This window comes from Belonocnema kinseyi, chromosome 5, assembly GCF_010883055.1.
Source record: "Belonocnema kinseyi isolate 2016_QV_RU_SX_M_011 chromosome 5, B_treatae_v1, whole genome shotgun sequence".
Taxonomy (NCBI): domain Eukaryota; kingdom Metazoa; phylum Arthropoda; class Insecta; order Hymenoptera; family Cynipidae; genus Belonocnema; species Belonocnema kinseyi.
Window position 1 is genome coordinate 98,127,835 of NC_046661.1, and position 10,125 is coordinate 98,137,959.

The 10,125-nt window shown below is 25.0% G+C and overlaps 1 protein-coding gene across 3 annotated transcripts in view; it reads left to right on the forward strand.

The window, feature by feature from the left end:
- The window catches only part of LOC117172959 (cyclin-dependent kinase 8), a 48,159-nt gene extending 38,551 nt beyond the window's left edge, over positions 1-9,608 (forward strand). For 2 of the 3 annotated variants that reach the window (XM_033361278.1, XM_033361277.1), the window contains 2 exons: positions 652-757; positions 9,321-9,608. In XM_033361278.1, the coding sequence (XP_033217169.1) occupies positions 652-757; positions 9,321-9,521 (307 nt within the window). In that variant the 3' untranslated portion in view covers positions 9,522-9,608. Of the gene's footprint in view, positions 1-651; positions 847-9,320 lie in introns of all 3 variants that reach the window. The other variant, XR_004467080.1, reaches the window with a different exon arrangement.
- Positions 9,609-10,125: the final 517 nt, after the last annotated feature.

Sequence of the window (10,125 nt, forward strand, 5' to 3'; positions counted from 1 at the left end):
ATTTTACTAGTTGGTTAAAAGATGAACTATTTGGTTGGGAATTCTTCTTTTTAGTGTAATAATGTTAAAACTTGCTTAAAAGTGAACTATTTTGTTGAAAATGCTTCTTTTTGGTTTAATCATTTTACTACTTTAAAGTTTGAACTATTTTATTGAAAATTTGTCTTTTTGGTTTAATTATTTTAAAACTTGCTTAAAATTTGAACTATTTTGTTGAAAATACGTATTTTTGGTTTAATAATTTTACAAATTGCTTAAAAGTTGAACTATTTTTTTTTTCAAAATTCGTCTTTTTGGTTTAATAGTTTTAAAACTAGCTTAAAAGATGAACTGTTTTGTTGAAAATTCGCCTTTTTGGTGTAATCATTTTACTACTTCAAAGTTTGAATTATTTTGTTCAAAATTCTTCTTTTTAGTGTAATAATTTTAAAACTTGCTTAAAAGTTAACTGTTTTGTTGAAAATTTGTCTTTTTGGTTAAATAGTTTTGAAACTAGCTTAAAAGATGAACTGTTTTGTTGAAAATTCTTTTTTTTTTATTTGATAATTTTACTAGTTGTTTAAAAGTTGAGCGGGGTGGTCGGGCGAAAAAGACAAATATTGGTAACGTAATTTAGGAACGGCCCCTAGTTAATCACTAAAATGATTTCAGTATTTTCGCCGGATGTCCCATTCCTTATCCCAAGAGGGAATTCCTGACGGACGACGATACAGAGGAAAAGACTGAAAACAAAGCAAGGCAGAATCAGCAACAAACGGTACTTATTATGTAGTTTAAACATTCCTAATTCGTATCAGACGTGTGTAGAGATACCCAAAAAAGTGCTTGGACTTCAAGTAGGATCAGGTATGTATTTAGAGTAAGCGCCGCAATAAACTTTGTCAGTACCGTATGGTGGCCGGGTTTTTGCGATGTTTGCCGCTTAATCTTTGCATAAGAGTCGTACCGGAAGTCCAAAAGTAGAGTTCTTTAATCCAGTAGATTAAGATTTTTCCCATTAACCATGTCTTTTTCTTTTATTCGGTAGAATATTTATTTCTGCTCGAGAATTTCGAAAGCTTTCCCAATTTATGGCACAGCGAATTGTGGAAGATTTTTAATTCATAATAACACAATTTAAGAAATTAAATCTGTTGATAAATGCAGGCTTTTTATGATAGAAGCACCAGAAAATTTAAAAATAATTTCAAATTGATCGATTTGATAAAAGATTAATTATAAAATATTATAATTATAAAAGATAACCTAATTGGAAAAACACTCGGAATTGGAAAGCAGTTGAATTAAAAATTTTGTTAGCCTTCAAAATTAAGAACTGCTAGAATATAAAAAGTTGTAGAAGCGAATTTTAAAAATCTTCCATATTTAAAGATACTGAAAATTTAGAAGCAATCTAATTTCGATGGCTTTCAAAATTTATTCTCAAGTCTTGTAAATTGTAAACGCAAAAATTTACATTTTAAAAGCACTAGAAATGTACAATAGGAGAGTTTTATAATCACCAGAGTGCGTGATCTGTTCGAGTCCAAGTTCCGCGAAAATTCAAATTTAATATTTAAAAAAATCGCTTAGTCTATACAAATTATTAACAAAAGTTTATAGTTCATTCGTAAAATAAAGTGTCAGTCATTCCGTTTAGAAATAAAAAATGTAATATTTTAAGTCGGGTCAGTTTTTCTTGCATAGTTCTGAATTTCACAAAATATTATTGCTTACGAAAAGAAAGTTTCAAAAAATTTTCTTTTTTTTATATTAAAAAATGAAAACAACCATTATTCCAAATTTAAAAATCATATGTTTTGAAGAAAAATCTTTTTCTTTGTTTTTATTAAATTCAAATGTTTTTTATTAAAATTGTATCGGTTGAAGTTTCTTCTCTTTGGTGGAAAATTAATCTTTATTTGTTTTTGTTTTAAGTTTGATCGAAAATCGATCTTTTTATCTGAAAAATTACATGCTTTGTTGAAAATTCGTTCTTTTTGGTTCAATTCAACGGCTTTTAAATAAAAATATTTTTTAGTTGAAATATCTACTATTACATTTAACCTTGTTTGTGAAAGATTCATCTCTTTGGTTTAAAATAAACTATTTCGTTTAAAATCTGTTTTTTAAAATTAAAAATTGAATAACAAAAAATTTAATTTGTCCATTTTTTTTTAAATTTGCCTCTTTTCGTTTTAAAGGCAACCGTTTATATGAAAATTAATGTATTTCATTGACAATTATTTTCTTTAAGCTAAAAATTAATCTTAATGCTCAACAATTATTGTTTTTGGGTCGAGTAATCATTTTTTCGGTTGAAAATTGAACTAATTTATAAAAATTTGTTTTTCTGTTGTTGAAAATTGATCTTTTTTGTTGGAAATTCAACTGTGTGTCTGCCATTTTTTTATATAAAATTTATCGTCTTGTTTGCAAATTCATTTATTTAGGTTCAAAATGAATTTCTTTGGTTACAAATTTCAATAGTTTGTTAAAAATTGAATCACATACTTTGATAAACAATATTTTTGTGGTTAAAAATTAATTTTTTAGTTGAAAATTCGACTTGCTAGAAAGTATAATCTTCTTGTTCTTCTTGGTAAAAAATTTCATGTATTTTGTTCCAACTTCCTTTTTTTTTGTTTCAAAAGTATTTTTTTAAATAAAAATTGAAATGTTTCATTTTTGGTTACAAATTTCTTTAAGTTATAAATTCATTTCTTTTGATGAAAATTTACCGTTTTAATCTATAATATAAACTTTTTTTTGTTAGAGATTAATTTTTTTACTGAAAAATTATGTATTTCACCTCAAGTTCGTATTTTTGGTTGAAAAACTTTTTTATTTATTATTAAATTATTTTCCAAATTTTTTTGGAATATCAACTATTCAATTTTTTGTTGAAAATGTATCTTTTTCGGTTAAAAGTTATACTACTTTGTAAAAAAGTAATTTTTTGGTCGAAAATTCATAAAATAATTTGAATATTAATTTTTTTAACAGAAAATTTCGCTGTTACATTTTTGGTTGAAGGTTTTTTCTTTTTTAGTTAATTGCAAAATTAACTTTTTTGTTTGCAAATTGAACTATATTGTTGAAAATTGATTTTTAAATCTGAAAATTTCACTATTCCATTTTTTGTTGAAAATTTAAGAATTTTGTTCAAAATTCGTTCGCTTTAATTAAAAATTTAACTAATTTTCTGAAAACCGAACTCCTTTGTTAAACAAAATTTTCTTGGTTAAACATTAATTTTTTAGTTAAAATTTCGACTTTGCAAGAAAACTAATTATCTTGTTTGAAAATTTATTTTTTTTGTTTGAAAATTCATTATTTCTAGTTAAAAATTTCAAGTATTTTGTTCCAAGTTCCTTTTTTTAGTTTAAAATTATTTTTTAAGCTCAAGACTGAACTATTTCATTTTTGTTTGCAAATTTTTTAGTTGTAAATTCATTCCTTTCGATGAAAAATTAATTTTTGACCTGAAAAATAATTATTTAACTTTAATTTTGTATATTTTATTTAAAAACTGTTTGTTATTAAGTATTAAAATTTTTTTAATATCAGCGATTCAATTTTTGGTTGAAAATCCATCTCTGTGTATAAAAATTTAACTATTCTATTGAAAATTTCACTTTTTTTTATTGTTGAAAGTTAATTTTTTGAACAGAAAATTTGGCTGTTCCAGTTAATCTGCTTTATTGAAAACTTGAATTTTTGTTTGAAAATTGAACTATTATTTCATTTTTAAATTTTTTCTTTTCAAACTGAATAACTTACTCTAAAACGACCTAATTCTGAAAATTTGGCCATTTTAAGAATTTTCAAATTTAAGAGCTTCAAACATCTTTAAACTAAAAGTTATTGAACTCAATGTATATTTCCAGAAAGCATTTTTCTGGTGATTTATTTATTAGCAGTTGAATGGAAAATTTAAAATGTTGTATAAAAAAAAACATTTTAACAATTTTTTTAACTCTTTAAAATTGTTCACTTTTCAGTTTCCTTTTTTTTAGTATTACTTTAATTGCGTCCAACAGGAAATTAAATCATAATTTTGCAAAATACTTTTTTACACATCGAGCTAAAATATGTAAAGAGAAATGAATTCTACTTATTTCATAAAAGAACATTCGAGTATAAAAACGCTTTAATAACCATAATGGCATAGAAAAAAATATCGTTGGACATCCGGGCCATATTAAAATTTACTAGGTGAGATGAATAATTATTTTCTTATGTGCTTTTAAGGGCTACAAGCCCTTTTGGGTTTACTTAATTTCAATTTAAAACGTGTAAAACAATTCTTAAATTTGAATTTTACCTATTTCAAAAAGAGGTAGATATTTTATTTTGATTTTGAGTATAAAATACTTATAAATCATTCGAAAAAAGTATTCTGTAAAGAAAATTCGAGTGCGAAAACTCTTAGGCTTTAATTTGAAGTCCTTTAAATTAAAAACTTAAAACCGCTTATTTCAAAAGTGCTGCTTATTAATTGCTTTAAGCCATCAACATTTCTAAGCGAGAAAATTAAGAAAATTTCAACATTTAAATGTGATAAAATTTTAAAAAATGCATAGTTTTAAAAAAATTATTAGTTTTAAAATCACTTAACATTTAAAGAGGCACTAATTCGAAATAGCTTTTAAATTTAGAAGTGCCTACAATTTTAAGCCGCTGGGATTTTTAAATTTTAAAGCGTTTAAATGTTGAGAGTTTACCGAAATTGAAAAGTGCTATTTATTGTGCAAAATGGAGTATTTGAAAGCATTTAATTTGCAAAGTTTTAGATTGAAAAAAATCATTTAGAAGCAGATGCAGAATTTACACAATATTCCATATTTAAAATCAAAATTATTTGGAAATTGGAAATTTTTCCACATTTAAAAAATTTTGAAAACCGCAATTTGAAAGACAAGTGTTTGATTAATACACGAATCTGCATTGCTGAAACTCAACATTTAAAAACATTTTTATGCAAAGTAAAATTTAAGAACCAAACAAATTTTAGTTTTAATTCCTGTAAATGTAAAACTTAAAACTGCACCTTTCAAAAGCGCTGCTTTATAATCGCTTGATTTACAGAAGCCTTTAAAATTTTAAAGAGAGAAAATTTGGAAATTATGACAACTTGAATGATGAAAACATGAAAAAAATTTATAGTTTTTTAAAAATATGAATAGTTTTGAAATCATTCAACTTTGAAAGATTTACTGATTCAAAATAGCTTTTAAATTTAAAAGTGTCTGCAATTTAAAAACGCTGGAAATCTGAAATTTTGAAGTTATTTTAACGTTTTATATATTTTTTAAAAACTTTTTTTGATGAAACATCAGAATTTGGAGAATTTTCCATATTAAAAGTTAAAATTAATTAAAAAATTTACATTCCACATTTTTAAACATTTTAAAAACAAGAGTGAATAGCCTAAGCCCACATTTTTTAAACATTTTTATGTGGATGCATTTGAATTTCACACATATTTGAAATTTCAAAGTACCAAATTTGAAAGATTGTCAATTTTTAAAATGCTGGTGTTTGGAAAAATCTTACAAATTGAAAAGACTTTTGAAATTTGAAAATCTAAAAGTTTAAAAGCTTTCTATATTATATGCGTGCGAATTTGAAAATCTCTTGAAATTAGAAACATTCTAATTTTAAAGGCTTTTAAAATCATTAATTTAAGAAACTTGCGAATACTTAGGTTTAATTATTTTTAATGCTTTTAGAATGATAAAAATTTGCATAAATGAATTAAAAAATGCTTGTACTTTGGACTGGTACGTGCCTTTTAATTATAAAAATGGCTCTCGAATTCTACTGCTTTCTTCGAAAACGCCGCATTTTTTATATATCTGCTTAAAATTTTAGATGCAAACTAAAAATATTTTAATAATTTTTAAATTCATTTATGCTATTAACCTTTGAAAGATACATTAATTAACAACATTCTGATTGTAGTTCAGTAGTTTTACATTTCTTTTTTGAAAGCTTCTGAATATTTAAGTTTAGAAAATTTTAACTTTAAAATCAATTAAAGTTTGCAGTATAAGCACAGAACAGAAGCATTTGAAATTTTAGGGGAGCGGATAACTCCGGAAAAGTTGCGTAAAAATCGAAAGTTTTCGATGTCATGAAAAGGATCGTGGTGATTTCTTGGATCCCAAGTTTGCGGAACTATTTTGAATTGAATGGAGTCACAAAGAGCAATAATTTTTCTTATTTTACAACCCTAAGTGTTTCTTTAATTTAAAAAATTATAACTTTGTGAAGTTTGTTTCCACAGCTTCTAAATTATACATTTTTATGAAAAAAGTTACTCAAACCTTTTTTTATAAACATTCATCATCTTGTTAACATATTTTTAATGAATCTGACTTACGTAGATTATAAATATAAAAATTTTCAAAGTATTTTTTATTTAGATTTGTTAGTATTACTTTAGAAATTAAAGGAATCCCATAAACGTGAATTTTATTATTTTATTTATTAAATTTATGCTAAAGGTAATTTAAGCTCTAAAATTACAAAATACAGCTAAATGCGAATAGTTAAAAATTTCTGATTAAAAGTATATTTTAGTGTAAACAAAATATTACTCAAAGTAGTTAATTAATTATTCCTTTAATTAATAAATCAGTTTGTTAAATAATATTCCTTTTTTTTTATAAAAATTAATAAGATGCTTTCGACTATTAAAAGAAGAGAAAGAAACATTTGTTTGGACTATCATATTTTCTTTAAACAAAAATAATAATTTAACCAAAAGATAGTAATAAGAAGAATAAATTATTATATCAAAAAGCTGTCAAATCAGTTTTTCCATTTCTCTGAAGCATCAATTATAAGTTTTTTTTGTTATGAAATCAAAACGTTCAAAATAAATAAATAAAATATTAAAGTTCATGCAGATACTTTTATTATTGTTTAAATGAAAGTAAAGTATTTTTGAGTTCTATAAATTATTCCGTGGAAATTTAAGATTTATTATACTTTAATAAGGAAAATTTAGTAAAATAGTTTAATTCAAATCGTACTAGACGGTTTTATTTGGACAATAGAGAATTTTAATATCGGTTATTTTTGTATAAAATTATTCTATACAACATTTACTGAAAGTATTTTTTCATCAAATTTATAGTTCCAAATCTATAAATCAAGGTGTTTACCCAACCTGGAAAACCTGTAATTGTCAGGGAATTTTTGTATGCCTCGAAAAACCTACTAATTATTTAAATAATTTGTTAAAAATTCTTTTTTTTTTATGATTTTTTTAAACTTAAAATTTAAATATTCTATTTTTGGTTGAATTCAACTGTTTTTGAAAGTCACTCTTTTTTTAATTCAATTTTTCTTTCGTTGTAAATGAATTTTTTTACCGAAAATTTTATTAGTCCAGTTCAAACTTGAACTCTTTTGTTTAAAATTGTTTTTTTTTTAATTACATTTTTTCAAATTGAAGATGTAACTATTCCAGTTTAATATTCCATAATTTTAGTAACAAATTTATCTTCTTGGTTGAACATACATTTTTGTTTTTAAAAAAAATTTAATTTTTGGTTGAAGAATTACATTGTTTAGTTAAAAATTCGTCTTTTTTTTGTAGAAATTAATCCACTTGGTTAAAAATTCATCTTTGTGGTTTAAAATTCAACTATCGAGTTGAAGATCCATAATTTTATTTGAAAATTCATCACTTTATTTGGAAATGTAACTACTTTTTGGAAAATTAATTTTTTTTTTGTAAATTAATTTTTTTAACTGAAAATTTTTTATAAACAAAAAAATTTTTAGTTGAAAATTTATCATTTTTAGTTTGAAAATTCATATATATTTTTGAAAATAACTTTTTTGGTTTAAAATTCAACTATGCATTCCAGTTAAATATTCATAATTTTAGTTAAAAATTCATTTTTTGGTTGAAAATTTAATTATTTAATTCGAAAATTTATCACTTTGTTTGAAAATTAATTTTTGAACTAAAAATGTAACTATATATTTAATTTTTGGTATAAAAATTATCGTCTTTAGTTGAAAATTCGCCTTTTTTGGTAGAATTTAATCTTCTTGGTTGCAAATTAATCTTTTCGGTTGAAAATTCATCTATTGGAATGAAAATAGATTTTTTTAAATTAAAAATTCAACTTTTTGTTTGAGAATTTATGTATTTTAATTAAAACTAAGTTTTTTTAGAAAAAATTCAACTATTTCAGTTAAAGATACATAGTTTTAGTTTAAAATTCACCCTTTTGGTTAAAAATAAAACTGCTTCGTTGAAAGTTAAACTCTTTTTAAAGTTATTTTTTTGTTTGAAAATTGAACTATTTCTGTTGAAGATTAATTATTATTTTAATTAAAAATTCATCACTTTGTATGAAAATTAATGATTTAACTAAAAATTCAACTATTTAATTTTTGGTATGAAAATGACCTCTTTAGTTTTAGTTTTTTCTTTTTGGTTGAAAATTCTACTATTCCAGTTAAAATTCTTCTTTTTATTTGATAATTAATTTTTTGTTTGTTTAAAATTTAATTATTGCAGTTTAAGATTTATTACTTTAATTGAAAATTCATCAGTTTTATTGCAATTTTTTGTCTTGTAACTTTTAGGGCGAAAATATTCTAATTTCTGGTTGAAAATTGAACTATTTTGTATAAAATTATTCATCAATCTTATTGAAAATGCAATAGTTTTTCTTGAAAACTTAGGAATTTAAGATAAAATGAAAATTCATGTGAATTATTATTCAAATTCATACCCTTTATGCACAAATTAAGAAATGATTTAATTATGTTTTTAGTACCATTTAATTATTTACTTTTTCGATGGTACTAATATATTTAAGAATATCTTGTAATATAATCTCTCAAAACTTTATAAATTTAGCATATTCATTGAATCTCTAGAAACTGAAAAAAAATTATTTATAATAACTTCGCGAAACTGTATACACAATACACATTAAAAGTAGATTTTTTAAAAATACGAAATATTTTAATGGCTCCGTACTATGGAAAATTATACCTGGAAAAAACCTGGTAAATGCAAAGATTACAAAGTTATAATTTTTCTATGGCTACCGCCATCTTTAACGCAATTTTTCAAAAGGTTCCGAAAACTTTAAATCCGAAAAAATCGTCATATTCGTTCTCAGGGCTTTGAAAATGATCAATTTTAACGAAAACTAGTGAATAGCACTAGAAAGTGATTGATTAGTTCATGAAAGAAATGAGGCGTGATCCGCTCGACTATTTGGAACGATTAAAGCTGAATTGCTGGGAATATTGGAGGCGGCAGAGTTTTGACGCGAGGATATCGTAATCTGAATTTTCAGCAACAAAATCAGCAGCAGCAAGGAGGTAACAGTGAACACAATCACGGTCAAAATCCAAAAAGAGTGCGACTGAATGGACCTCATGGAGCGCCAGAATTCCATCAGCACCAAAGTCACGCAATGACCCACCAGCAACCCCCGGGGATGGTTTATTCGACTGCTCAGCCAACTCAGCAGTCGAATTTTCATCAACGCTTTTGATAGATCTCTCTAATCGAGCGCTTTCTATGACGCCCAGTCCGACAAGTATTTCAGTGACCCATCGACTTATTTGTGTATGTATGCATGTCTGAATTATGAAACACGTCAACTGTATATTATCCTTGTCCGATACTAGAAATTTATTTATATACGTAAGTGAGATTTTATTTCTTGACCTCAATCCTGGCAGGGATGACATAGTAGGCCTCGCAGACCGGTCCCTTTATCCCCCTATTGTTCCCTATTATCAGCTCCCTGGAACTGGAGACGATCTTTCGCATGGCTGGGGTTGAGTTGCGGTTCGGTCAGGAAAACACAGCTTAGTTTCTGCTTTCACAGAAGTAAATGCATCCTGCATTTACCTCCCGCATTCCGCTCTTGAACGACGAGAAGCGGAGAAGTTAGTAGCCCAGCAAACATGGTTACAGAACACAAAAGAACTTGTTCTAGAACAGATTATGAACATGCAAGTAACTATGTTATCCCCGATACGCTAGAATAATTTTGTAACAGATCTAGAACTCTGTGACAACCGATCTGTAACATTTCAAGAGCAATTCTAGAACTTAATCACAAATGTTGTATGACAAATCTATAACAGATC